General features: G+C 53.5%; 9 protein-coding genes across 9 annotated transcripts; 5 read left to right on the top strand and 4 right to left on the bottom strand.

Moving 5' to 3' along the window:
- Nucleotides 1-2,262: 2,262 nt before the first annotated feature.
- Nucleotides 2,263-3,906, top strand: PG985_012681 (alpha beta hydrolase fold family protein; the record flags this gene model as incomplete). The annotated part of the gene is made up of 1 exon (XM_066832447.1): nucleotides 2,263-3,906. The coding sequence occupies one exon, from the start codon at nucleotides 2,263-2,265 to the stop codon at nucleotides 3,904-3,906; it is 1,644 nt and encodes a 547-aa protein (XP_066680497.1).
- Nucleotides 3,907-4,013: 107 nt separating this feature from the next.
- PG985_012680 (cupin domain-containing protein) lies at nucleotides 4,014-4,690 on the bottom strand (the record flags this gene model as incomplete). The annotated part of the gene is made up of 3 exons (XM_066832446.1): nucleotides 4,014-4,264; nucleotides 4,322-4,375; nucleotides 4,525-4,690. 3 exons carry the CDS (start codon nucleotides 4,688-4,690, stop codon nucleotides 4,014-4,016), a joined length of 471 nt encoding a protein of 156 aa, XP_066680496.1.
- Nucleotides 4,691-6,887: 2,197 nt separating this feature from the next.
- Nucleotides 6,888-8,552, top strand: PG985_012679 (uncharacterized protein; the record flags this gene model as incomplete). Its single annotated transcript, XM_066832445.1, has 2 exons — nucleotides 6,888-8,355; nucleotides 8,431-8,552. The coding sequence occupies 2 exons, from the start codon at nucleotides 6,888-6,890 to the stop codon at nucleotides 8,550-8,552; spliced, it is 1,590 nt and encodes a 529-aa protein (XP_066680495.1).
- A 1,093-nt stretch (nucleotides 8,553-9,645) lies between these two features.
- Nucleotides 9,646-10,857, top strand: PG985_012678 (uncharacterized protein; the record flags this gene model as incomplete). The annotated part of the gene is made up of 2 exons (XM_066832444.1): nucleotides 9,646-10,466; nucleotides 10,548-10,857. 2 exons carry the CDS (start codon nucleotides 9,646-9,648, stop codon nucleotides 10,855-10,857), a joined length of 1,131 nt encoding a protein of 376 aa, XP_066680494.1.
- A 978-nt stretch (nucleotides 10,858-11,835) lies between these two features.
- PG985_012677 (uncharacterized protein) lies at nucleotides 11,836-13,570 on the top strand (the record flags this gene model as incomplete). Its single annotated transcript, XM_066832443.1, has 2 exons — nucleotides 11,836-12,961; nucleotides 13,005-13,570. 2 exons carry the CDS (start codon nucleotides 11,836-11,838, stop codon nucleotides 13,568-13,570), a joined length of 1,692 nt encoding a protein of 563 aa, XP_066680493.1.
- Nucleotides 13,571-14,803: 1,233 nt separating this feature from the next.
- On the bottom strand, nucleotides 14,804-15,775 carry PG985_012676 (Bcacp1; the record flags this gene model as incomplete). The annotated part of the gene is made up of 2 exons (XM_066832442.1): nucleotides 14,804-15,206; nucleotides 15,384-15,775. 2 exons carry the CDS (start codon nucleotides 15,773-15,775, stop codon nucleotides 14,804-14,806), a joined length of 795 nt encoding a protein of 264 aa, XP_066680492.1.
- Nucleotides 15,776-16,750: 975 nt separating this feature from the next.
- PG985_012675 (uncharacterized protein) lies at nucleotides 16,751-17,945 on the bottom strand (the record flags this gene model as incomplete). The annotated part of the gene is made up of 3 exons (XM_066832441.1): nucleotides 16,751-17,345; nucleotides 17,441-17,573; nucleotides 17,645-17,945. The coding sequence occupies 3 exons, from the start codon at nucleotides 17,943-17,945 to the stop codon at nucleotides 16,751-16,753; spliced, it is 1,029 nt and encodes a 342-aa protein (XP_066680491.1).
- Nucleotides 17,946-23,911: 5,966 nt separating this feature from the next.
- PG985_012674 (uncharacterized protein) lies at nucleotides 23,912-25,873 on the top strand (the record flags this gene model as incomplete). Its single annotated transcript, XM_066832440.1, has 1 exon — nucleotides 23,912-25,873. The coding sequence occupies one exon, from the start codon at nucleotides 23,912-23,914 to the stop codon at nucleotides 25,871-25,873; it is 1,962 nt and encodes a 653-aa protein (XP_066680490.1).
- Nucleotides 25,874-26,562: 689 nt separating this feature from the next.
- On the bottom strand, nucleotides 26,563-27,291 carry PG985_012673 (uncharacterized protein; the record flags this gene model as incomplete). Its single annotated transcript, XM_066832439.1, has 1 exon — nucleotides 26,563-27,291. One exon carries the CDS (start codon nucleotides 27,289-27,291, stop codon nucleotides 26,563-26,565), a length of 729 nt encoding a protein of 242 aa, XP_066680489.1.
- Nucleotides 27,292-27,876: the final 585 nt, after the last annotated feature.

The raw sequence follows: 27,876 nt of genomic DNA, 5'->3' as shown, positions 1-27,876 counted from the left end.
GAATGTAATGCGTTACTAGCCTGATCTAGTGAAATACTGATCATGCTGAGTCTTTACTCAAGGGCAATTTCCAAGTGAGTATCGTAGAAATTTAGTGACAGGGTAAGCTACAGAAACATATCACCCTGAGTATGCTCGGTAAGGGGGCTGCCACAGGTCCTAGGCTATGCATCATAGGCGCTCCGGGGTCTGCGTTGTCCGAGAAAGAAGTGAAAATGAGAAACGAGGATGATAGACATAGCCAAGCATGTGAATATAGCTATTCGAGTTTCGTCGAGAATAATACTTGAGCATCCCGGATTGCTCGTTAGTTAATATCCCCAACTCAGTGAGTACTGTTCTCTGCGTGGTACAAGTGACCAGAAAGGTGATAGTTCTGTTTATTTCATAGCATCTTATGGGCTTCACGTAGGTTGAGAGAGTCCTACACGTGTATACTGAAGATATCTCTTATACTTAATTAGCCCTTTGGAACCGTGTATATTACACAACATAATATTATATTTATGTTTAACCAAGGCAACAATATTGGATCAGGAAGTGATTGCGATCTCAGCTTAGTCTTAATGCGGCCCATATGCTATTAAAGCTGTTTCATACACTTCTTTTTGCTTTTTACTTTCTATTTAATGCCAGCTAAAGTTTATGGAAATAGAAAACTCACAAAGAGCAGGATATCCTCGGGTAAATGAATTTAAGATAAAGTCATTATACCCAATAACTCCTCGGCTTGTCAAGTCGAGTGATCTAATTGTCATTGGAAAGCATGGTCACCTTAGAGTGTTGGTAGATGTTATTATGTCTTCGCCCCTGCAATCAAGAGCCAGCTCCCCTGAACCGTCTGCTTGAATCCCGTCCACACGAATCAGGCAGGACATGGCTCTTGGCATCTAACAAATTGAACCACAAGCTAGTGCACGTACAGTGACCTGATCAGGCTCTATCTGTGAGGAACAAGGTGACGCCTGCTACGTGGATCACGACATAGGCCTCAATACACTCCTGTGATCAGTGAATTGGGGGTTGCGATTAAATTTGCCACGAAGCCTCACTATCACTGAGTCACTATCTAACGATATGCGATACCGAATGAAATGATGCATTGAATGCGTTGAAGGGCGCTTCTTGGACTCGGTTCATTATCCCTTGTCTCTATGCGAACATCCAGGACAAGTCGCATCGCGGAGCATCCCAGGAAGATACTGGGTTGACAGGATGAAGCGCACATACTAGCAGAAGGCTGACACGAATATGCAAACCACTAGCCAAGCGTCCGTGGCAAACGTGTAGGCGCTGAGATTCGAGTGCCGAGTCGGGCTTTAGAACACAGAGACGCCCGTCGTCGTCGCAATGTACGGACGGCACTAGCAATCTCTGTGCTATGCGACAGCCCAAAAGGGACATTCACGGGCCCGAGAAGCCGTTTCCCCACGGACATGGGCGACACGTGGTACGAGAGACACTGCGACCCGAGCCGATAAGGCAAGTGTTAAAAAGTAGGTACCGAGGCCTAACCTTGGGGGGCACTGGCATTCAATATCGGTAGTTGGACGGAGCGGGCCAATCATGTCCAAGTCTTTTGGCCCCGAGTCGAGGGCCGCAGGTGAAACGGATCACCATCAGCAGCTTGAACTTGCCGATATCGAATGAAACGTACGTCCCGACTCCAGAAAGCAGGTACGTGGAATATTCCCATCGAAATCTACAAATCAGTTGGGGGCTGCCCAACGTTCCATCCGGTTAGTACGACGTTTTCTTTTCTTCTTCTTTTTTTGTTGAGGAATGCTGCCGTTGGGAAGGAGCGACAAGTGGGATTTTCAACCCCCAAATTGAGCCACGACAGGGCCCTTGTCAGCCACGCACTGTTCATCGGCCTCTACGTCACCGCAAACTCAGGCCTGCCAGGCACGGTCACACCTCCAACAACAGCGTTCAAGTTGACATATTGTTGGCTAGCACATGTGAAAATTGATTTTACTGCCTAGGTAGCACGAGGTGTGATTTCAGGAGTCAATCACCGTAACATAGACATTTTGATGAGCAGGCGGACCGCGTCTTGATTTCAATGTTGAGGTCGATTTTCTTGTACTTAACAAACATAGCGTCGCGAGCGCTTCCCACGACTGGACGGAAGCCTAAGCAGAAAGAAACCAAAAACGCCAAACTTGCATTGGCATATGCACATACTTCTTGGCCGTTGCATTTGAAGTGGGCGCCCTTCCCATATACTTTGCGACAGTTTCCACCACCGCCACCACTACCATGATTGGAAACTCCCTAGGGGAGCTTCTCTTCATCCGACTATGCATCCTTCTCCTCCAGTACGGGACCCCGATCCTCCTCGCCGGCCTGGCAACCGCCACGGCGCTCGGCGGATGGGATGCGCTGACGCACCCCGCGAGTGAGATCGCCATCGGCTACGTGCTGCTCGACGCCCTGTACTTCCTCTTGATCTGGCTCCCCTGGAACCGGCGGCTGCGGGACGAGGTGGACCATCAGCCGGCGCTGTCGCATGCGGACCGGCGGGCGCTATTCCTGCGCTGCGAGGCCCACGTGCCCGACTTCGACCGGTACCTGCGGCTGTGGTTCCTGGGCGCGGACCCGTCCGAGATCCGCCGCGACAACGTGCGCGACTTCGTGCTCTGGGCCTTCTTCGACCGGCGGCCGGGCGCCGAGTCTGACGACGAGGCCGCCGAGGCCGAAGACTTCTTAGACCGCATCGAGGGGCGGCTGGGCCGCGAGCTGCCGGCCGGCCGCGGGCGCGCGCAAGGACTGCGGCTGACGTTTGACGACATCGAGGCGCGGTACCGCTCCTTCGTCTGGTACGTCATCATTGGTATCGTGGACGTGGCCACGCACGTCCAGCTCGCGTGGCGCGGCTTTGAGTACCACGCCCTGCCGGCCGCCAAGTTCGCCGCCGTGCTGCCGCCGCGCTTGCAGAGCCTGTTCGCGCGGAACCGGTCCCGGTCCGGCGAGCTGAGCTACTGGCATCGGGCGCACACGGCGGGGCCGGACAGGAAGCCCGTCGTCTTCCTGCACGGCATCGGGGTCGGGCTGTGGACCTATGCTTCGTTCCTGGCCGATCTGGGCAAGGATGTCGGCAGCGGCGATGGGGACGGGGGACAGGTCGGCATCATCGCCCTGGAGATCATGCCCATCTCGTTCCGCCTCACCGCGGCGCCGCTGGGCAAGCTCGACTTCCTGGACGAGATGGAGCGCGTGCTGGCCGCGCACGGGTGGGACCAGTTCGTGCTGGTGACGCACTCGTACGGGTCGGCGCTGGCGACGCAGCTGCTGCATTCGGACGAGTTCAGCGCCCGCGTCGACGCGGTCGTCCTGGTCGACCCCGTCACCATCCTGCTGCACAACCCGGACGTGGCCTTCAACTTCACGCGGCGCCGGCCGCGGCTGGCCAACGAGTGGCAGCTCTGGTATTTTGCCAGCATGGACCCGGGGACGGCGCACACGCTGGGCCGGCACTTCCACTGGAAGCAGAACATCATCTGGAAGGAGGAGCTGGTCATGAAGAAGAAGGCGTCGCCGGACACCAACGGGACATTGGGAAGGAACGGGGGAGTCGTGCCTCGCGGCGGCGACGGTGGGAGATCGCAGCAGCAGCGTAACGTGGCCGTGTGCTTGGCTGGGCGGGATCTTATCGTGGACACTCTGAGCGTGGCTAAGTATCTGGCAGGGAACGAGGACTGGCTCCCGACTCTGGGGGGTTCGGATCGGGCCGAGGCAGACGATACTCTTGCGGACATGCAGAAACAGGCGGGCTACGGATACCTCGAAAAGGACGGCATTGAGCTTCTGTGGTTTGATGGGTTGGACCACGCGCAGGTGTTTGACGACCCGAAGCACTACGACAAAGTCAAGGCGGTGATTCATCGGTACTGCTCCAGCTGAGAAGCGATGCGGTCTTTGATGATGAAGAGAAGCAATAATTAAAACAACTGTTATATACTTTAAGCGTTCGTTGCCCATCTAGAACTGTAAGCAGGCGATGAATTTCATTATTCCGTATCCTCAACCTTCTTCGCTTCGTCGCCGCCCCAGTCCTCGAGATAAAAGACCAACGGCGTCGGGCCGTTGCGGATCAGAATCCAGACCACGTCCTCATCCGTGTCGTTGACTTCCTGGTGCTCCGTCCAGGGCGGGACGAAGGCGAAGTCACCGGGCGACAGCTCGTGCTTCACCAACTCTCCCTCGTTGCCGGGGTTGGTCATCAAGATGCCTGTCCCAGATGCAGCATAGATGATGGTGTCTTTCCCGAGAGTCAGTTAGTCACATTGCGCGTAGATATGGAGGAGCTGGCACGTACCTTGCTCGCCGTGATGGTGGACCGCAGAGGCGCATCGAGCTTTCGCTGTCAAAACTAGACAGAGAGAGAAATGATCTAGCGCGACGAACATAAAGGTACAATCACACGCCACGAAACTCATGCAAGGAGGGAAGATGGGAGGTAGGTAGATAGATAGAGAGCTCTTGTTATACAGGATGGGGAATAGGGGCGAGCCCACTCACCGGTTGCACACATCTTGTCGCTCTTGCCGACAATGGCCCCTTGGCGGACCATGCCCGAATTGCTGCCTGTCGCCCTCTGGGCCTCGAGATCTTCTGCCTTGGTGACATGGACGGCCGAGGGCAGGATCATCGGGAGGATGTCGGGCAGTAGACTGAAGATCGACATTTTGTAGAGCGGCTCGGGGTTGGTCGAGAGGAGGATACCCCACGGGAAGAATAGTGGGAGGAAGCTGGAGAGAAAATGGAAAAGCCAGGCAGATAGGAAATTGGATAGATGTTTTCGTTAGTGGCACACCAGGACTGTAAGAATCATGCAGTTTCAAAGTATTAGGTAGATACAATTAATGTTCAATGATGATAGTATAAAAGATTTAATGCTGCCACTCCTGCTTTTCTGCTATATTAGATTAATTAGGCTTCGTGCATGGCATCGCGGTGAGTTGGCCAGTAGGTGATAGATGCGCTGGAGGTGAGGTAGCCATGGCCGCTATTGCAGGTTCGGGCACCAAAAGAATTGACTGATCACCACTGTCAGAACAGTCCGAAGCGCTGTAGCAGAAAGTGTCCACGTCATGTTGATGTGGTCCGTGCTTGCACCAGCAGCTGCAGGAAACTCGGTGCCAGAACTAACAGCATCGTCTGGTTTTGCTGTCAATGTAAATAGGCACTGAAAGAAGAATACAGAGGAGAAGCATGGTCGAGATATTGGTGTATCCAGACAAGATTATACCAGGTTGGTATGCCGTTGGGTGCCTAGGTCAAGGCAGTTGGCAGGAGGTAACTGGTGAAAGTACCGATGCATGCTCAGTTACAGAGTAGATAGAATCAGGGTCTAGCCACACCCCGCTGTCTGTCGCCTACCGGGAATTGTCTCACTGGAGTGCTGTTCCGAATGCAATCTTACCTGCCAAGCATGCGATGCAGCGTAAATCTGTCTTTGGCACCCACCTTCTATCTTTGGTGTAAACAAACTCCTTGTCGGTTTGTGATCTTTGCACATTTCTGTGCTTTCCCTCGCTAAGCCGGTAGGAGGTTTTGCTACGCACGAATCGTCGCAACATGCACTTGAAGAGGAAAGCCGTTACCAGACACACAGAGTTGCTGCGTTGCTTTCATGCATACCACTCTCTTTATTAAGGCATTCTCCCAGTAGCCAAGCAACAGGGTGGAAGTATGCACACGTTCAGTCGACTTGGTATAGCGGAGTAAAGTGTCTAGCATGTGTCGAGCATCTGGATTGATTAGGTATGAAACCATCTACCACATGCTGACCTTGTATACCAACCCCGCCCAATGAACATACTATCAGATACATGTTGAGGCTGCCGACCAGAACCCTAAAAAATAAGAACCATCATTTTGGGTAGGTGTTTACAAGATAAGCCTCCTTGTCTGATTCGTGTCAGCAGTGTCCGTTTGATATAACTCAACGAAAAGGCACTCTCAAGCCGAGCCCAGCGGGTCGTCGCAAGCCTCGGCTGTCCCCTCCAGGTTTGGTTCGTTCCTGCCGCTGACCATCTGAGTTTCTCTTGTAGCAATAACGCGATAAGGAGGATTCTATGATAACGGACTGCTTGACCAAGATCCAATGGCGGCCATCTGCCGAGCCCCAAGCGGATGCAGTTCAAGCATCGTGAATCATGCGGAAGAGTTTACAGCACATTCCACCTGCCCAGAAGGGCGGTTAGTGCCCCGCGATCTCCGTAACGCATGTGGAACCTCGCTACCGATCTCCAACCCAACCAAACCCAGTAGCTAGCAGAGAGTCCAGACTTCAGTGGGCTTGACTGGAGATTTTGACCTCGCAGCAAAGCAGCTGTAGGCGGAGTCTTCCCAAGCTCTACACTACACAACTTAAGCAAACAACATATATCTGACCATATGTTGCCCCTACTAAAGAGCGCCGTCAAACAATTCTTGTCATCTTACCACACACATGAATAAGTGCAAATAAGCCGTGTCACCACCCTTCCGCCACCCCAAGTCTTATTGACTGAATCCGATTCGATCACCCAGAGCTCCTTAGTTCGTTGACGCAACCACATTTGGCAGCCAGCGTATCACTTTCCAGCAAGCAAACCCACGGGGATCCGCTTTCGGACCAACGCTGAGCCCGATTGAGCACAACCGACACGGCTTCAACTCGTCACCGTATCCCTTTTCTACCAGCAGGCGCACCTCAGTACATTTCTTACATTTTGCCATCTGTCGAGACCCGATGGATCCATGTCAGCTTGAATAACTCGGTCTCTCTGGTGGACAGTGTTTCTTTTGCTCGGTCGAACGATTTGGGTTCTTCTCCGCAAATCCGCTGTTTGGCCACCATCAGTCGCGAGGTGCATCGCTGCAAACGCCGCGACACCATGTCGACGGACGCAAGTGCAGGCCGTCGGGGTCTCGTCACCGGGGCCAGGTATGCAGGCATCAACCCAGAGTACGAAGACAGCCTCTCGGCCGTGACTGGAGTTCCAGACGACGGTTTACGCTACCCCGCAAACCACCACACCGGCGCCCTGAGCAACGCTGCCAATCAGGAAGCTGCAATGTCTGATGCCACATTAGTGCCTCAGTCGACAACTGGGAATGCTGATGTGCTGCAGTTGCCGCCGGAGCTTATCGATGCAATCCTGAGTTACCTCTCGCCGATTGAGCTGGCGGTGATCACACAGGTGTGCAGGAAGTTCCACCAGCACGCCGACGCCGACGTCCACTGGCAAAGGCACGTCCAAGCAAATGTCCCTGGTAACACGATTACATCGTCATACCCATGCGACTCGTTTCGTGAGCTCTACATATGCCATGATCCATACTGGTTTATTCCCCGAAACAAGGTCTGGTTCTCCGACCGGGGTCTGCCAGGCCAGATGATCGTGATCCAGTACGACCAGCGACGAGGTGTTATCGAGGGGTACCAAATTATCGCCATAAGCAACAAGGAAGACAACGAGGCCTGGCTGGCCGACTCCGACGTCTTCATTCACCATTTCGACCCAAAGGTGCGACTCCACCGGGACAAGCCCGTCATCAAATTCAGCCCCCTGGGACGGGTGAACCTTGTGCGCAGCGAGTCGGGGTCCAGCACGTTCGCCCCTAAACACCAGTTCTTTTCGGAACAGCAGATGCACATGAACCACGGCTCGGATCCGCGACTGAGCAACATCATTCTGGCCAAGGAGCTCACCGAGGACATGCTCCACGATGTCATGGTAGAGGAGTGGCCGTACGGCTTCGTCTGGCCCCCGCCGACCATCCCCAGCTCGCGTCGCGTCCATGGACAGGCATCTGGGATCATGCCCATCCAAAATTATCGCCCCTCGCGCTCGTCGCCTTCCATATGGAAGCCGAATGCCCGCTCCGAGATCTCCGAGCAGTGCTTCCGCTTGCGACAGTGGATGGAAATGGGACCGCCGACGCTGGGGGTTCACCTGGGTGAGGAGTTAGTGACGTACTCCACCCTGGACCCAGGACTGTATACACCGACCAAGGAGAGACCGTGGCGCGGCATCTGGGTTGGGGACTACAGTGGACACGGATGCGAATTTCTATTGCTTAACCAGCCCGACGTCGAAGAGACCAACACACCACTGGAGCGCCAAGAGGGAGAGACGGATGCCCAGTATGAGGAGCGATTTCTGAATGAACGGGTGTACAAGGGCCGGCTGGAAGCTATCAAGCTTACCGGTGACCCTAACGTGCCGCGCGGCGAGTACACTTTCATTGCGAAGGATTTGGGCGAAGCGGGCTTCGTCGATGTTGCGCAAGAGCACCCGTTCCAAGGGGCCAGAGTGGTTCAGAGCAGAGGTCACATTGCGCATACCGGATTCTACAACGGTAAGTCGAATTCCAGGGCTGTTAATGAAGACATGAACAAGAGAGCGACCCAAGCTGACTGATGGCAACGTCCAGATAAATACATGGAATCCCAGCTCATTCTCATCTCGCACAACCGGCTGGCGCAGTTTTGGGTCGATTTCGGACACATCAGCTTCTTTGAGCGTGTTGACGTCGACAGCTTCCTCAAACCGTAAAAAGGAGCCCGACGCACGGCCGTTCATGTTTTGTCACAGGGCGGTACACAATGCCTCATTTTGGATCAGTTCATTGGGATCAGCACATTGGCTGGACGAAATATTAGCTCTGTAATATGGGACATAGGCACTACTACTAAATTGATGGGTGTAACATGTGGGAAAATGCATCCTTTTGGGAGACAAAGAGTTTGAATAATTGCAGTGATGTATCGCTTAGATGCATACCTGGTAGCACGCGTAGAGTGGAAGTGTCTCTCAATGTCGCAGTACTTACTTGAGCACCCCGCGATTTGAAAGCAGCCCTGTTGGTGGATTGGTGGGGTTGCTGATTTCTTTTTCTCCGGCTCGTACTACGCTACAACCATTCTAATAATTACGGTTGTTCCCCTTTTGAACTCAGGTGTGGCATTCTTGGGCATAATATCAAGGCTGCTTGTCAACTGACTGGCATCACATGCCAATATTATGCTGATCGGAAATAGTGGCTGCAGCTGCAGGCGGGCAAGCTTGCTTGAGGCTTGAGTTCTGGCTTGAGGACGGAAGCGAAAGCGGGCCAGCCGAATTCCACGCTTGGCGGTGGTCCGAGCTTGCAAATCTCGACGTCATCAAAGAAGGAGAGAAAAGAGAAGACCCTTTTTTTGTCTTTGTACGTATTGGTGATATCGGATATCCTACCTGGAACCGGCTCTCTGGGACCATCTCATCTCTCCTCATCACTGTTCAGCTAACCCTTGGTCGTATCTTTAAATATACCCTAGAACACTCTCTCCTACTTACCTAGAAGACCCTCTCATTCACGCCGGCCCCGTTCGTCGCTCGACTTGAGGAAAGACTTCACTACTCGAGACAATCTTCTTCAGACACTGAGACTTACTTCGGACCCGAAGCAGCTCGATTTAAGCTCAGATCGGCCAAACAGCATCTCCAGATCGCTGATCCCTCCACGCTTACTCATCTGCCGAGACCTCATCGCTCCACAGCTGGTGTTCGTCTACATTTGTCACTCACTCACGTACCGAGGTCACACGACTCATTCCCACCAGATTTTCTACTCGACGCTTCGCAAGACCCATTTGGCTTGCTTTCAAACATGGCCGCAGATAAGTACATCCTGCGGGTGACTGCGGGGTCAAGCTACGATGTCGACACCCATGAAGTGGTCTCCGTCAATTCGTCTGAGCCGCTTAAGGTCTCCAACGACTTCATGGACGTCGAGCTCAACGTCCGGGTGCAGAACTACCGAGGTCTTCCCAGGAACTCGCCTACTACTTCCGCTTACTTCTCACAACCGCCCCATGATTACAACAAGGATCAGTACAGTATATCGTTCCGTTTCACCCCGAAGAAGCCAGCTGCCTCCAGTGCCGCCGAGACTTCTTCGGAGGAGGATGACGATGATGACGACGACGACGATGATGTCGCTAAGCAACCTTCAAACGGCATTTCGGCTGCTGACCTCCAGTGGGGCAACGACTTTGATCATCCCATCCGAGACCGTCTTCCACCAGGTTTTAACACAGCCATGAGCATAGTGAAGTGGTGGATCGACCCTGGTCTGGATGGGGACGCCTATGCCGACGAGCCCTACTTGTATGGCCACGCGCTCTCATCGTTTAACAGCGTGCATGTGGGCCAAGGCGAGAACGACCCCGAAAAGGGTGGTCTCTGGTTCGATGAAGGCGGCGACGAGGAGGGCCTGGAGGCCCGCAGGGCCATTGGCGCCCCCGACGATGCGAAAAAGCGCATGAAGTGGGCGCTCCGCGCCGACAGCAAGGAGAAGTGGGTGTTCGAACACGGCAAGACCTACGGCATCGACTTTTACAATCCCTACCTGGACTTTGGCGACTTTAGCTTGAAGCTGCCAGGTTTCACTCTGCCCATCATGAAGTACTGGGATGGGCAGGGCCTAAGGTAAGTGTGGCTTAACCTCCCTACGCACTACATTTGATGCTTTTTTGAATTTACCAGTCTCAACTCAATTTATTTTCCCAGGTCCAATCCGAAACGCTCACATCGCCTTAGATATGTACTCCGGAACAAATCAACCGGCGACACCTATCTGGTGGTGCTCTTCACGCTCTACCTCAAAGAGGACGTAAACGAGGACGGGTCACTAAAGCCCGCGGCTTTGGCGAGCCACAATGCACAGACAGAAGAAGAGGCTCCTGCCACTACCGAGCCCAGCAAGGCGGCGGACGAGCCGGAGGACCAGGCGGCGCTCGAGGAGGCGCGGAAGAAGCTGGAGGGGCTAGATACTGGCAAGTCTGCCAAAGATGACAACAACGATGATGAGATCGATTGAGAGATTCGAACATCACTGCTTTCGAATGAGCTACTCAGGGCATACCGTTGCTTAATTCCGGCATCCGATTTGCACCGCACTTTCTCCGCTGGATACGAATACACCAACTTTTGGCGACACCAATCTCGGTCTGTGATCCACCTCAGCGAGGAAGTTCAGGGATAATCATTTGCTGGCTGGTGTTGAGTTGTGCATTTTGTAATGCTCTCTTGATAGACTCTGGTATCGAACACAAGGGTAGCAAGAGAAGGGGATACCGTTCTATTGAAAACCTGAAGAGATCACGATCACAGTATAGAGTTGCAAATCACTAATCATTGAACAAAAGCCTTTTGAGCATATTTGATAAGCCTGAACTGCCATGCCCCCGAACCCATTAGTTTCTCTCGGTGTAATATTTGACGAAAGGCTTGGCGTGAAGAAGATTAGTGAACACTGCCCCGGGTGACCCCAGATGTGACAGAGAGCATGCATAATTTTCTGGGGGTGGCTTGCGATAGAGTTGAGCTTCATGAGCTGGTAAGAGCCCTTATCAACCCCGTGGGCTCTACCTAGATGGTTTGGGGGTCAGGTCAGACCCCCTCCAGGGCACTTTGTATGTTCTCCTGGCACCTGGGTTATTGGGCTTTGGAACGTGCTTGGTGGAGACTTTCCTTTGGGTTCAGAGAGGACTCGGAATTGTTTGTTTGTGGACCCAGTCAGAGTTTCTATTATCTGCCGGATCAGCGTTGATGGCTCTTCTATCGCCTTCGCCGGAAGGTTGATGGAATACTTCTCAACTCTATCTAGCGTTTTCTAGTGCTTGCTGCCACTGGTTCGTTCGTTCTAGGGATGGGTAAGGCAAGTACGAATACAGGTAGTTCAGTAAGAAATTTATTAGAGTTTGTATATGCCTTGTACCAGTTGTATCAGCTTCCTGCGCGCACTGAACTCTATCAAGACGAGCGAAACAGGTGACAGAGAAATGTTAAAAACAAAATGGAAGTAGTCTTTCTCCGATGGACCCCATCGATCTCACATATTACAGACAAGTTCTGCTGGTGTAAAGCCGGTTCTTTTTTCCCCTTGTATCCCTCTCATCTCTCTGGATCATATATCTTGTTCCGTCCATTCTTCTCTGCTCGCTTCCTCCCTCCAACTCTCCTCTCACAGGAAGGACTCCAAACCGCCGGCATCCTCCACAGCTTTACAAACCGCCACCGACACACTGTCCACGCGCAACAAGGCCGAAAGCAATATGGATCAACACCGAGGCTCCATGCTCGCCGGTCGCCTCCCCCTCGTCCGGAGAAGACCCTGGTGCCACGCCCAGAGGACCACCCTCGTGAGGAGAGTTCGGAACATATCCATTATTGCTCGTGCACCCCGGATGGTGTTTCGTTGTCTCCTGGGGATCCTCGATGCCCACCAGAGCGGTGCGCAGTGCTTGCTCATCGCCCTGAGGTAGTAGCTACCGCCGACCCCCCTCGCTCGGAAGAGCCCGTCGTCGCCGCCGTCGAACTATCCCCGGAGGATGGCGGCCTTGTCGAGAAGAGGGGCGTGCCCTTTTCGGAAGGCGTGCCCTTACTTCCGGAAGACGTGCCCTTATTGCTTCCGGAAGGCATGCCCTTACTGCTTTCGGAAGGCATGCCCTTGCTTCCGGAAGACGTGCCTTTGCTTGCGGAAGGCGTGGCCTTATCAGAAGGCGTGCCCTTGCTTCCGGAAGGTGTGCCTTTGCTTCCGGAAGGTATGCCTTTACTTCCGGAAGACGTGCCCTTATCGGAAGGTATGCCTTTGCTTGCGGACGGCGGCCTTATCGAGAAAAGGGACGTGCCCTTTTCGGAAGACGTGCCCTTATTGCTTCCGGAAGGCATGCCCTTACTTCTGGAAGGTATGCCCTTACTTCCGGAAGACGTGGCCTTACTTTCGGAAGGCATGCCTTTATCGGAAGGCGTGCCCTTGCTTTCGGAAGGCGTACCCTTCCTCAACCCCGTGGTCCAGGGCTCGCTGACCGATTCCGGCCTCGTGGCCCCGCTCGTCGTCGGCGGCAAGAACAAGGAGGCGCGGGGTGTCATCCCGCCCCACTGCGGCGACCCGGATGCTGTGTCCAGCCCCGAATGCCCCGGTCACCACCGCCAGAACCACACGGCCCAGGTCAACTACAACAGCACCAACGCGACCGGCGTGCCCGCCCCCCCCCTCGACTTACGGCACCGTCCTCCCCAACAGCACCGTCCGCATGCCCGCACTCAGGGCCGCCCAGGAGGACAGCAGCGACAACATCGCCAACATCACCAACATCGAGAACAGCTACCAGGGCGAGCAGCTCCAGTACGATCCCACGTCCATGGGCTTCGCCATCGGCATCATCGTGCTCATCAGCCTCTTCTTCGCCTGGCTGATCTTCGCCGACATCAGCCGCAAGCACAGCTTCACGAAGTACCTGCGGCGCCGCAAGGCGAATAAGTCCGGGACCTCCAGCAACGAGAAGGGCAAAGCTCCCACTGGCCCCTCCGCCTCGGTGATGCCCTTTGACGCGGCCGCGCAGATGGAGGGCGGCCACGCCAGCCCCAGCGCCAGCGCCAGCGAGGGCGAGACCACCCTGCAGAACGAGCCCTCTTCTTCCCGCGAGAACTTCGGTGCCGGCCCTTCTTCTTCTGCTTATTCTCATAATGCTGTGGGTGCTGCTTCTTCTGTTACCCCCCGCGACCCGCCTCGGCTTCCATCCCTGTAGGTATTGGGAAGACCATCTGGACCTGAAGGTGCATAGCTAACTGTGGTTTCATAATGAAGGGATCCTGAGAATAGGTATTCGGCACATTCCATTGGGACCGCGGTGCTCTCTCCCCTCGAGCGGGCATAAGGAAGAACGTTTGGTTGATGGATGAGCTGGAAGGGGCCGGGTGGGTTGGTCTTTCTAGCAGCTAATGTCTGCTTACCCACATGTAATCTTGGATGTTGATTTTGGTAAAGGCAAAGGTTAGCAGACGGGGTTGTGGTTTCTGATTGGTTCTCTTTTGTTTACTTCGATACACTTTTCATACTTTCCTTTCATGATAGATAGCTATTCTTTATGAAACAATTGCCAAAACCAACTCTCGGTCCCATTGCTCCATTGAGGACGGCAAGTCACTCCGTAGACGCGTAAAGAAGTTTCTTACTGACTTGTAGGAAACCAGCAAAAGCCTAAGTGACAAAGTATTTGGGATGTGTTAGTAAGATTTTCTCCCCTCACCCTTTCTCCCTCCTTTGGGAGAGGAAATGTGGGGGAATCTTATGCATACTGGCTTACACCACCAAAACCTCGTTGAGTACAAGCCTGTGCTAATTTGTGTCCTGTATCCCCACCCCTCCAAAAACCTCGAGCGTGCCCAGCGTGCCGTTCCTCCTTTAGGGCCCATGGCTCACGATTATGGAATTAGCTAACGTAATAACTGTTTTGTAGCGATGAATGATGATAGCAATGATTTACCACTCCTCGTCTTTGATATGTGAATCCCGACCTTGTTTATTCGAAACACCTGACAATGGTTGTTCCTTTGTTGCCGCTGTTGGAACTTGTGTATATTTGTTCTCCTGCGATATCAGCGCTTTCATGTTGGCCTATTTTCTCCAGGCTGGCAGCCGTCGTGAAACAGCTGGGACCCTAGCAGCACCCTCCTCTCTGTTTGTTGCATTGCTCCATCATCACTTACAAGATGTAGAACCATAGGTAGGCGAACTCATAACAGGACAAACGGTATCTTCTTATAGGTAAGTCACGACGTGTGGTCAAAGGTGAAACTGGTTCATGTGTGTATTATCAATGAAACCTCAAGATGTGGTCTATGCTACTTGCCAACTTGGTTGTGGTCTACTCCAAGTGCACCAACCATCCCACTTCTTAGGTCTCATCAGCAATTTAAGCGATGCTTCTACCATCCTTCCCCGCTCTTGCCTTCTTAAGGCATTTCAGAAGACCTCTCTCCTAACCGATGTACTGGCAGTTCACCGTGTAGTCGTCCGGAAGGCTGCAGCTGGTGAGATCCTTGTTGTTCTGCCGGATGTCGATGACCTGGGCATCCTTGACACCTACGTACTGCGAGCCGACTTGGGCATAGGTGTTCGTGATGGCCACGCTGCCGAAGTTGGCAAAGGGTACCATGGAGCCGTCGCCCTGCTCGTAGTCCTCGACGATCCACTCCGCGGTGGTCAGGCACAGGTCCGGCTCCCCGAAGAAGACAATTGTCGATCTGTAGCCGTTCGACTGGTTGATGATCGTGGCCGAGCCGCTCGACGTGCCGTCGGTCGTGATCGTCATGGTGACCTTGTCACCCGCGACGATGACCATGTTGTCAAAGGTGGAGGGGGGTTGAGGGAACCACTCGAACCTGCCTCACAGTGTTAGTCTGGCGATCTGGTTTGTGCTCCGCGGGAGAGGGGGCAAGCAGCCGTAGGAATGAACTGTCTTGATTATTCCACTTATTCCACTTACTCCACGAAATAACAGTGGAATAAGCTAATGCTACTGGAGTAATAGGTGTTGAATGTTCATGGATGATACGTACCAAGCAATATAGGTGACGAAGTCGAGCTTTGAGATCATCATGTCGACCCCCGTCTGCAGAAGCGCACCGGGGCAGGACTCGTCGCCATCAATGCCCACCCAAACCGTAGCCGATGAGTCCTTACCGGCCGTGTTGGTACCCGGCTTGGGAACGGGGACAGTGAATTCGCCCGTGACGGATACAACGCCTTCACCTTTGAGAATGGCGCCGCCCCAGTTGCTGCTGGTCCGGGAACGGGCGTTGGGATCGGCTCCCTTCGCGGGGATGAGCGGGCTGGAACGCCGGGCGGCGCGATCCGCGGCGCGTTGACGGCGCAGCTCGGTGAAGGGGGCGGCGAGCGCAAGGTGGAGGATGGCGCACAAAAGCGCGGCGATAAGGGCGATGAATCTCATGATGGGTTTTCTTTCACTGAAACAATGAATCGATGAGTAGGGTTGCCTGCAGTTGAGCAACTTTGCTTTATGATGAGAGTTGTGGCTTTGGTGTAGCAGAGAAATTCGGCGACTGAGGTGGTAGAGCAGTTGCTGAAATAAATCGATTTGCTTCTTGAAAAGCCGCTAAAGCATAAAAGGTCACTTTACATTCAATTAACCAAAGTGGATGTTTTAGTGTGTAAGCTGATGGGCTTCTGAAAGACTGAGTACCTAAACAATTGTTGATTACAGAAAGAATTTAGCGTAGCGAATGTGATCGCAACAAGCGGCCGACGCGGTGTTGAGGACCTTTTTGCACCATACATGATAAGAGTAGAGTCCCGACAGTTGAGGCTGCCCTAGTAGCCAGACTCCAGGCCTCACAAGTCACCCGCCTTTCAGTGAACTCGAGTGCGAAGTAGCTAAACACCTACGCGTCAACGCAAAACGTGGAGGGCGGGGCAATAGCTCATGTTACTAGGTGTTTCCATGGCATATTGCTTACTGACACTCTTCAGCAACTTAAGTGAGCCTTTTCATTCTGTGATTACATTTATATAATCCCCGCAGGGAAGTTGGAACAAGTGTTGGCGTTGGCACATCAGGAAGCCTTATGGTAAAAGGGCTTCTTAGGATTGCATATCTTAAACGGCGCAACATAATATGCCACAGGGCAGAACAAGTCAGGCCAGAGCCCGGCGAGAAGGTTGCGGGAGGTCAGTGAAAAGAGCCAAACAATTCAATACACTCATCCTGGTTTGTGATGCTCTACCAAATGGTATTTCATGCAGGAATTTTAGTAACAAGCAGGTTTGCATGGAAAACACATTCCAAAACCACTGTCATCAACACAGCCTTCTAAGGAAGGTTATTATTGAAGTAACAAACATCTAAGTGCGTGATGAGCGTGTTCATTGATGAGCACCATGATGAGATAGAGCCACTTCGATCCCGTCATGTTCCCTCTGAATGCCCCTGCCTCGGCGAATAAGGCGGCGGGTTCGTAGTCGCCCCTCTGTCTCCATGTCCGTAGCCTTGGTGTCGTATCGAGCTTAAACTGTGATTACTCTCCCCCAGATCCGTAGCGGTCTCCATAGAAGCCAAGTTCTCCATCTCCCTCCCCTGGGTCGCGGCCGCCTCGCGCCTCAGCTTGCGGTACCGTATCCACAGCCACAGCAACGCGCCCGTGAGGGACAAGCCCACGATCCCAAAGGCGACGGCGAGCCCCAGGGTGACCCGGGTGCGCCCAGCCTTTTCCGCCGCCCACGCGTCGCGCGTCTCGCCCAGCTGTCGCTGCAGCGAGGCCTCGGCCCGGCGCGCGCTCGCGAGCGCCGCCGCCGAGGCCAGCGTCGCGTTCATGATCAGGCCGGGCGTCAGCGGGTGCGTCTCCAGCCGGGGGAGGTCGGACGCGGCCCAGCGGATCTGCACCCAGGGCACGGACTCCTGGTAGGTGCCGGTGTTCGTGGTGGACCCGAATTGGTAGGTGTGAATGCACGTTGAGGGCCCGGTGACTTCAGCGTATTCCGTCGACGTGTTGCATTCCCATCCGCTATAGTCAGTCCATGGTCAGTTAGCACCGTTTCCCCCCCTGCCCCTCCTAGATACATGGACCCGTCGTTGGTGCTAGATGAGATGGCCACTTACATAGGAATGCATATGGTGGCAGTTTCGCCCACGGTGAGAGCTGGGCCCAGAAGGGAGGAGTAGCGTTCGTCGTCGGGCCGCGCGCACCCTGGTGCGTAGCCCGAAGGGCATATTCCAGGGGAGTAGTAGGGGGCTATCCAGTGGACCCAGTAACGTGAACTAGTGGTAACAATAGAAGAACTGACAGTATGATATGTCGCGTACGGCCTGTCATGGGCCGGCCATTGCCACCCGGGCGGCCGGCAACTGGGCCGAGTCTTATGGACCCCCACCAGGGGTCAGAGGAACGCGTTACGGCCGTGTAGGCATGGTAGTTGACAATTATTGGGGTGTCGAACACGGTGCACGTCGGCGTCCAGACGGTGGTGAGGGCGCCGGCCGGGCCCCAAAACGACCGGTATGTGTCGTCAGACACTCTTTTGCTGCTGCTACTGCTGCTGCTGCTGTCTCCCAGCCAAGTCGGAGGCGGTGGCGTGGGAGCGGGGGCGGCGATTTCGTCGCTCATCATATGTATGTCGTTCTGTAGAGCTGAGGGATGTAAACGGATGTTACAAAAGTCATATCCTCCAACCTTCGATGTTAGGCAACACAATATTGTTCGTTCCCAGTCTCAGTCAAACTCGCGTCGCGAAATACACACCCACGCTGGAAGGCTTCCTCGTTGCGTACACCCTTCTTCCGAACTACCAGCGCAGAGAATTCGATGTGGCTTACTAGTGAGCATGGAAGCACATCTAGTCCATCAAACTCCAATATATGATTGTCGGTCTTCAAAGAACGTTGAGATGAAAAACAAATGAAGCCACTAAAAGGGATATGAAATGCAGCAAGCTGACCTCAGACTTAATGAATCAGATGTACGAGAGCTTAGCATCTTTTTATTTACCTACAAACGGGAACGTCAGCAACGACATTCGACTCTGTAAGGCTAAAAGCTGAAATCAAGCGGCGCAGTTGAGTCTAGCAGAGCTTGGCTGGGTTAACAAGCGTTTTGATAGGCTGGAATGCCCTCCGGGACCCGCTGAGCCCCTATCGCCTTGTGTTACCAAGCCAATGCCAAGGCGACCAAATCACGAAAGTGGGCTCAACCTTCCTTCTTCGGTACCGACACCGTGGTACTGTGGCTTCATTTGGACGACTCCGGAGCGCCGAGCCGCATATCTCGGTCATGTGGCTGTAAGCACTAGGGAGAACGAATTCGATAATCACTCGTAGACTATTTCAACGGTTGCGTCTGCTGAAAGGTGCTGTCCCTTGTTGGCCATTTTGCTCGGGCTCAGCTAATCTGCATTCTACCGATAGTAGTGAAGAACCTTAGGCCAAACATACATGCAAGGCTAATCAAAACCTCTCTTCTTCCACCTCTTTTCCCTGAAATTGGAATGCAACTAGCACCAACACAGATACAAAATCCATCGCCTCCGTTACTCGGCCTGTAACTCCAACATCAAATTTATAACAACCAGATAGGTATCAACTTGCTCATCTACAACTATGGGGGTTAACAAGATGCGCTCTACTGCAACGGCTCTGATGCTTCCTAGACGATACTCGAGATGGAAGGAAAGAAGGCAGATTGAATTTCATGCGTAAATTCAATCTTCTGTATATAATTACACTTTCGTGCCATCTGCTTCAAGCAATTTACAGGGCGCTTACATCCGATGGCTGTTGTCTTGCTACAGTCCGAATCAAGTGCCATCAAAAAGAGGAAAACCTCTCCCTTGCCAAACTCAATAGCCAGAACAGGACTCTTTCTTTTCAACTTGTGCCCTTCAGATGTTACAGGCGAAATCGAGAATGCATACTGTACCAACCCTTTTGCCCTTAGGTTTCTCATCTCCTACCTTCCGCCACGAGCAGCAACGTATGGGAAATCAACATGCGGCCATATCTTGGTGTTTCATGAGTCGAATGGCGGTTGTCATAAGACAGAGAAGTCAAAAAGGTAATGACACCGTGGCACTGCTATACATGGATACAAGGAACAGTCAGCTTAGCCCGCTGGTAGAAATTAAGGGCTTACCTCTGTTACTGTAACACCAGGTGAAGAAAACACACACGGAACCAGAAAATCTGCAGCGGAGAGTCCAGAGTACCATGGATGTAATAGTGTACATGTTTGCCTACCTCTACCAATGTATCCATATCTTACATTCACTACCGATGGCTTTGAAGTGACGGGCATAAATAACTCCCTTTCAACATTCCTTTCGCCGGCCATGAAGGTTGACAAGCTTGGAAACTCTAACCTCTGTCGCGCCGCCTTATTGTTGCACTGTGGAATGCCTGTCTTTGTAGTTTCTAGCAACGCGCTGCTATCTGGTCGGCGATTGCGCTTGTTGAGGTTGGTATTACAGATACTGAGAATGGCCAGGACCGTTTCCGCTGTGTGAACTCGTACGTCGGCTACATGAATCATGGCGATTGCAACTCATGGGAATTCTTTTCTGTTGTCTGTGTATCCCGGGTGATTTGCTTATTGTCATTCTTTCGATCCTGCTAAAAGAATGGGTCAGCCCTGAAACGAAACGAATAGAGAACGATAAAATGGGAGATTGGAGGCGATACCAAATTCATGCCCTTCTTTCGTAGGTGAAGAGACTTTGTACGGTCGATGAAATATGAGTCGTTGTTCCTTTATAAGTTTAAGCACGTTTAACGGCTTTCCCTTGAAGGGTATTGAAGGTTGTTGATGTGTTTCCAAAGGTAGATGTATAATAAATCAGAAATGGAGTTTGTATAACAGTTAGGTCGTTTGGAAAGCGACGAGGAGGTCTTCTTCATCACCTGAGCAGGAAATCAGGGGTTCAAGGGGATCGGCGACAGCACTTAGACCAGAAAGGGAGCGCCGGGTATTTCTTGTCTGTTGCTCAGACGAGATGTGGTCAACGCTGGGGCAGTGTAGTAACATCAACAAACATGTAACTGACCAAGTTACCACTTGTGTGGGCAGCAACAAGCCTTTCAGACCCTCACAGCACTTGTTTAGAGCTTTGTAGGCGAGCTCGGAGTTCAGAACAGCGCCAGGCCACGCCTCGGACCGCTATCTGAACGCCTATAACACACTCCTACAGCGTACTCCAGCGAACTCCCACCCCCTACAGCGTAAGCGGCCTCATTCTGCCGCCGCTGCCGCCTTCGGCCCCACATCCCCGCGCTAAGCGTGTAAGTAGGTATGTATGTATTCTCCCTTCAAGCTGGAAACGAGTTCCCTTCCTTCCTTTCCTTCCTCATCCTCAAGCCCAGATTTTCGTGTAAGGCCAACATTGAATCTTGCCATTGAATTTTTGTTTTGCTGACGACTGAACAGTAACCAATCGCAACATCCCCTGGCAAGGATGTCAAGCAACTGTAAGCGTTCACCATGACTTTTTCTAAGATATCTATTATTCAGACTGCTGACTTCTCAACCTCCAGACGAAAATGAACAGGCCCAGACGGCCGAGCCGAGACGGGTGGCGCAGCTGCGCCCGTCTCGGTTCCCCCCTGGAACGCGCGCGCCGTGGTTCCATACGAAGCCCTCTGGCGCATGCGCCATGAGCGTGAGGGTGGCGGCGTCGTTCCAGGGGGGACGACGACGCGGCTGAGCCCGCAGAGGGTTCGGCCGCGTTGTCGTCGCCGTTAGAACAAGGTAAGTGTCATTACTACATGAGATCCGCTGTATTCACATGATATCCACCCTTCCCGCTGTATTCACATCATACCTATCCACCCTTCAATGTTTCCACCCTTGAATATAAATTCCAACCAGCCTACCTCTCTGTTGCCGACGTATAAATACCCATCAACCAGCCAGCCCTTTGCCGACATAAATCTCCCCCACACCTACCAATTCTTCTGTCACCGACATATGAATACCACTACATCGGCCAGCCCTTTGCCGACATATAAATACCATTACACCAGCCAGTCCTTCGGTCGCGGACCTATAAGTACCACTACACAGCTAGCCTCTCTAGCGCCGTCGGGTATAAATGCCCCCACACCAGCCAGCCCTTCCTCCACCTTCACATACACACTTCTCCTTCACATCCGACTTTACGTGGTTTCTGCCCTTCACCTGGTTTTCGCGTCCACCTGGTTTTCGCGTCCACCTCGTTGTCGCGTCCACATCGTTGTCGCGTCCACCTCATTTTCGCTTCTTTCTGTTACCGCGTCCACCTCGTTTCACATCATCAAAATGCTGCAGACATGATTGAGTCAACATGATTTTCTGTCGCGCGACATCACATTTCATCATAAAACACCGCAAAATCATCACAACAACTTGGAGCATTTGAAAGTTGCTAACATTTTGGCACATAGGAGGAGAGGAGGACCTGACATTCGTACGATTTCCTCAACACTACTTTCGGCTGCCACGACTTGAGCGCCACGACAACGAAGAGATAGGGGGCGATTCATTAGCAATCGCTGAAGAGTACCCAGATCCTGAGGTAAGTTATACTTGGTCGGCGCCTTTTGAAACGACATAGCCTTCATGGCTTTCTCTGCGGATGCTTTCACCCCCCGGAAACAATACAGTCCCTGTATTCTATGAACACAAGACGCCGCTTTCACATCGCATGCAATCACATGAGCTAACGTCAATGTTAGATTTTTGAGGATCTCACTTCTAGCCACGACCAGCAGAGCAACGAGCAGGGTGACGATCAGGGTAGCGAGCAGAGTTACCAGCAGAGCAACGAGCTGCAAAGAAACACTCCTGGTACGTTTTCCACATGGCACATTCACACAGAAACATGCTGACCAAGCTTCAGGCATAGCGCTCGGTCAAGAGACACACACTGCAATCGCCGAATTCGTAAAGGAGGTTGTTCTGGAGCCCGTTCTGCACAAGGATATAGAATACGCCGCCATTGCACCTACATCGGGAATCCAGCAAGGCAGGGAGAACTGGCGTGACGCCTCTCAGACCGTTTCATACGGTCTATTCAACAACATACCTATTGTCATCTTGCCAGTCGAGGATATACGCACTGCTTTCCAGAGCTTACAAGGTGTGCTCCCAAAGGACATATATAACTACAAGGTGGCGTCCGACGTCTCTGGGTTTTGGGAAGAGCCACGAGCATACCCCCTTCACCAGTATATCGACGCAGAAGTCCAGAGACTCAGGATCATCAACGTCCTAATCCACGGCTGGCAACAAGTCGGCATTCTAGAGAGAAGCCCGGACATCCACGCCGGCAACATCCAATCGTGGATGCACTTACTGGCTGTCAAGAGTGACCCCCTCGGTCACCACAGGCAATTACACGAAGAGGAAGCGAAAAACTGGTTAGTCAAGAGGTTCATCGAAGCCGCACAAACCTGTAACCTGTTACCAAAGTGCCCTTGGATTCGCCGAGATAACGCCAGTGACTGGCTTCACCTCTTTGTGCCTATCAACAATCCGTGGGTCAGTATTCCACCAGGCACAAGAGACCAAGGATACTGGACCTGGCATAATAGCGTCGCCAGGCAGTATTGGAAGCGTTGTGGAATTACGAATGAGGAGTGCCTCCGGCTAACCCGACTCTGGGGTGTCTACCGGCCAGATTGCACCCCGTTCCTATTCCTCGACGAGGCAAATATTGTGACTCCGGTGAACAAGCCGGACGAAATCCCCCCTGGGTACTTTTGCGAAATGGTAACGACACGGAGGCGCCGGGCTGAGCAAGTTCAGTCGGCGACTCACATGACTCGGCCAGGAGTACCCCCTTTCGTCGACGATGGCGGGACGGAGGATGCAGGTTTTGACCACGACGGCGATGTCGACGAGAACGATGACTCAGCCGCTGGAAAAAGCAGTGTTCAAAAGTTCCGAGAGGCAGCTACCAATCTGCACCAGAACACGCAGCAACCAAGCTACTCAGCGGTGCCTAACCACAACGTGTCTGCCTGGGAACAATCCCTCCCTCAACCAAGCACAGGTCTGCAAAGCCCTAACAATTTTGGTCACGCAGCCAATCAGCCTTTTGTGAATTGGTCCTTGTTTGGTTAGTTATCTTAATTTTTCCCTCAGGCAATTTCTGAACCGCTTCCTAACATTTCTCAATCTTGTGTACTTCTAGGCGCATCTCCAAGCATTCATTCTTCGGAAGCCGGCTATTTAGACGAAGAAGAAGACGACAGCACAGCCGAATACGAGATGTCCGGCCAATACAACAATACCTCTGCCAACGGAGGCCGGGACGGAGGCGGTCCGGAGGGCCGAGGCGGCCGCCGTGAACTTGGCAACTTCAACCTCCGACAGAACGTCACCTCCAACGCCGCACACTCGCTCCCGGCGAGACCCCCTCCCCTCCGGCAGCCAACGGGGCCCAGATTCGAGTGCCTTCTGATAGAATCGACTTATTCCAGAACTTTGGCCGCATCGGGGACATCGCCCCCCAGCTTCCGCAGCCTCCCCTCGGCATGATGAGCAACCCCACGAGACCCTAGCATGGTCACGTTAACGCTCCGACTCCGTACCAGGCCCGGAGTATGCCCTACCCTAACAACTACAATGCTCCCGCGGCTCACCACCACCGCCGCCGCCCGCAGCGTGGCAATGCCAATGGCCTGAATCATCAGCCTGGTCCTATCCGGACTCATCAGCCGCGTCCTATCCCGTGGACCAACCCCAACGTCCCCGATCCCAACACCGGTCTCGACCTCCGCCGCCGCCAGTCTATGGGTGGTAACCAGGAATTCGTTCTGCCATCTGTCGCAGCGAGGCAGAGAGCCACGCAGCGGACCAACTACGGCTTCACAGACCTCGGCTTCGAGCCCCTCAGACCCGGCCCTCCCCCCCCTCCCACCGGCGATTCTAGCTATACCAGAGCCAACGATTCTTTCAACACGTCGAGCTCGACTCTCCCGTGGGCCAATTATGAGAACACGACGCGTATCTGGAACGATCGTCCCATGCAGAACGGTACCCAGAACAACATGGGTTTGGGTAATCCCGAGCCTCCTCTTACCTTTCAGCCCCTGTCGACGGCGCAGCCCGCGATCAGCAATCCCATGACGCGAATGGTGACTGATCCTCAGACCGGCCAAGCCTCCCTCTTGGGTGGTGAATCTCAGCTCAACGTGGGCGGTTTGCAATCCTCGGACCCTCCCAGCCGCTCGTCGGCAGAAAGGCCTGGAAACGTCGCTGCAGCATCTGGTTCTACGCCTGTGTCGGCTACTGCTCCTTCTACTGCCGCCGCTGCTGTGTCGCAGGCTCCCGCTCTCGTTGCTGCTACTACCTCGGCCCCGTCCGAGACACCACTGGCCTCTGCTGACCCTGATGGTTGGACTTGGGAAGCGTGGATGTCATGGCCCGATGATGATCTCAACAGTGATCTGCGAGGTAATGCCACTCCGACTACTTCAGCTCCTGAGCAGAGTACTGCAGCAGTCCAAGCCGCCGTTACTACAGGCTCTTCTGCTCCGATTGACATGCCACTACCCTATAACAACGATTCCCACGATGCTTTTATGGGCAACGCTCCTGGTACTGGTTCCGGTGATGATTCTGGTGATGATTCTGGTGATGATTCTGGTGATGATTCTGGTGATGATTCTGGTATTGCTCCTGGCAACGCTTCAGGTAACAACAACAATCTCTCAGCCCACCACGCCACCTTCGACGACACAGTCATGCCGGCCGACCTATTCTCCAAGGGATTTGGAAAGAAGCAGCAGCCCATGCCGCCCCCTCCCCTCCCAAACGACAATGCGGGCATCACTGTCGGCGACGACCCTAATGACCACGCCATTATACAAGCGCTCCTCGATTTGCCCGTTTACGGTGGTTGGTGGGACCCACGTCCCTTCTCGCTCACAGAGCCTCTTGACGCCGGCGGCAACCCGATCCCCCTAGACCTTGCAAGCGTGCTCTCCGACGTGGAGAGGATCATGGTGGGCTTCGAGACGGACGATAACTACCAAGGTGAGCTCGCGCTGGCCACCTCAGGCTTTGAGCGCGCCGAGCTGGCTCGCGGCCGGTTCCGCCGCTGCTGGCATGTCATCGCCATCGCTCACTTGGCCCCCGCCGTCATCGCCGGCGCCAACGCCCGAGCCGCCACCGACGAGGAGCGCCAGAAGCCGATCTACTTCGTCGTCGGCCACGACGTCCTGCTCGAGTCCAAAGCCGACGGCTCCGCCGTCCGGCATATCGCGACCTGGGGCTGGCTCGACGACCGCTGGGCCTGGATCGACGCCCGCAAGAACTCCGCGACCAAGGGCCAGTTCTTCTGCGAGCCCTACCCGGACCAGTTCCGCCTGGTGGACTTGTACGGCCTGGCCGAGCAGTACGGAGTCCACGAGATCTACGCGCAGCGTTTCCCCGTCGTCCAGGATGATGGTTCGATTAACCCGGTTGCTAGCGGCGGCAATGCCAACAACAACACCGGCAACAACGATGCTGCCGATGGCGATAGCACGATGGATGACGACGGCAACGTCAACATGAACTAGAGCTCCCACCCCTGAGAATCAGACATCATTTGAGGTTTCTTGTCTTTGATTGCCTTATCGTCATCTTGACTACGACGCTATTACTGGCAGAAAAGAGAACCGAGCCCCAACATAAAAGAACGAAAATAAGAAAAAAGAAACGACTTGCAAGATCTTGAGCACGAATGAATGACACGAGCTCATACTATGTTACGACGCTGATGATTCTTCTTGCCTTGTCCACTGGGGACACATGGAGCAAGGGAGGATGATTGATGATGAGCACGGAGAAGAAAATACTTTGCATTCGGTCACGGGAGAGGATTGATGAGCACGGAGAAGATGATACTTTGCATTCGGTCACGGGAGAAGATTGATCGCCATTCTGGGGCCATTCTGAATCGTCACCAGGATAAGTGCAAATGCTTGTTATGTAGGATAGTACACAGAGAACCCACAATTAGAGCACAGCGTCAACCCCGAACATGTCTATGTGTTTTATTGCTTCGTTCGTGGCTATGGTATGATTGATGTAAGTCACATAGGCAGAGTATGCCCAGCAGGTGAGATAAGTAAACCAAGTAGAGTAATCATTGATGTACCAGAAACCATCCGTTTATCTCACTGATTAGACATCCATAGTAAGTATTAATGAAACACAACCCAACCGTTATAAACCACAGGCTGTTGATCACCTTGATCCAACGAGCTCAACAAACCGACATGAATAGTCCCAGGGCCACCGGCACATCGTTCTGCAAGTAGACCAGGTAGGTATCCGCACCCTCCGGCTCAGTAATGAGGTAAGTCAACGTCGACCCCGCCGGACACGCGAACCGATCCACCACGTACGAGTGCCCGGGCGAGATCTCCGTCTGCCCCAACGGCGTCGCGCCACCACCTAAGCTGCTTCCGCCACCGTTACTGTCGCTTCCATTGTTGTTGTTGTTGGACGATGCCGTTCCGCCGGAATCGCCAAAGACGTCCGCCCACGTCGTGTCCAGCGCGGCCGCCTTCCCGAGCCGCGCGAAGGCGACGCCGCCGCTGCCCGCAAAGTAGTAGCTCTCGGTGCCGTTGCTGCCGGCCAGCTGCGCCAGCGTCGGGAACGAGAAGAAGACCTTGCAGCTCTTGCCGGCGTAGGCGGCGGGGATCTCGACGTTGAAGAGGGTGCTGAAGTTCAGGGTGAGCTGGCCGAGGAAGGTGGGGCCGTAGGCCTTGGAGGGGTTGGTGCGGTCGACGGGGATCATGAGGTTCGGCTTCTCGTAGGCGGACCAGATGATGTTGGCGGGGCAGTCCTTGAAGGGTGGGTTGTTGTTTTCGTCGTTGCTGCTGATGCTATGCTCAGAAGCGGAGGCGTCACCAAAGAGGGGATGAGGACTGCCTTGGCTCAGCGAGGCGAAGAGAGCGCCAATGAGAAGGAGGGCGAGGCGTGCCAGCATCTTGAAGTAGAAGTACGAGAATGGGACTGGCGTTTGATCAGGAAGAGACAGATTCGTACAACAGAATGGCGAACGGATGGACGGAGTGACCAAGTTGAGACAAGAAGACAGGATGACAGCCGGATTGAAGTAGGAATGAATCCACAAACAGTCAATTGCTTCCTTGGGTATGGCAAGAGGAAAGTGCCGACCGAGACGTCGAATATCCCCTTACACCAACCAAGTGGAAGGTACCACGGGGTAACCGTCCACCATTACGAACATACTACCGACGGCTGCACATGCGCTGCCATGGATCCTCCATGACTCGTCCATGATTACTTCATAGTTCATGCATTATCCGTGGCGAACGGGCGGTCAGCGATGGAATGATGTATCTGCTGATGGAATTGGAGGCAAGGCGACGACAGTTGCGGACATACACTGTATTACCTACATGTAGTTATTAGGCAGCCTTCGCTGGCTGTGTAGTAAAACTGCAACGGCGACGTGGATCTGTGCGACGACAGGTACTGCTCGTATGAGCAGGTGATCATGAACTGACTTCCAGTGAAGCACGAACCTGCACGGCGACGGTGATCAATC

The sequence above is a fragment of the Apiospora marii genome (genome assembly GCF_038362585.1).
Source record: "Apiospora marii strain CBS 49790 chromosome Unknown utg000009l_segment0_segment0, whole genome shotgun sequence".
NCBI lineage: Eukaryota > Fungi > Ascomycota > Sordariomycetes > Amphisphaeriales > Apiosporaceae > Apiospora > Apiospora marii.
This window is presented reverse-complemented; position numbering and strand designations above follow the sequence as displayed.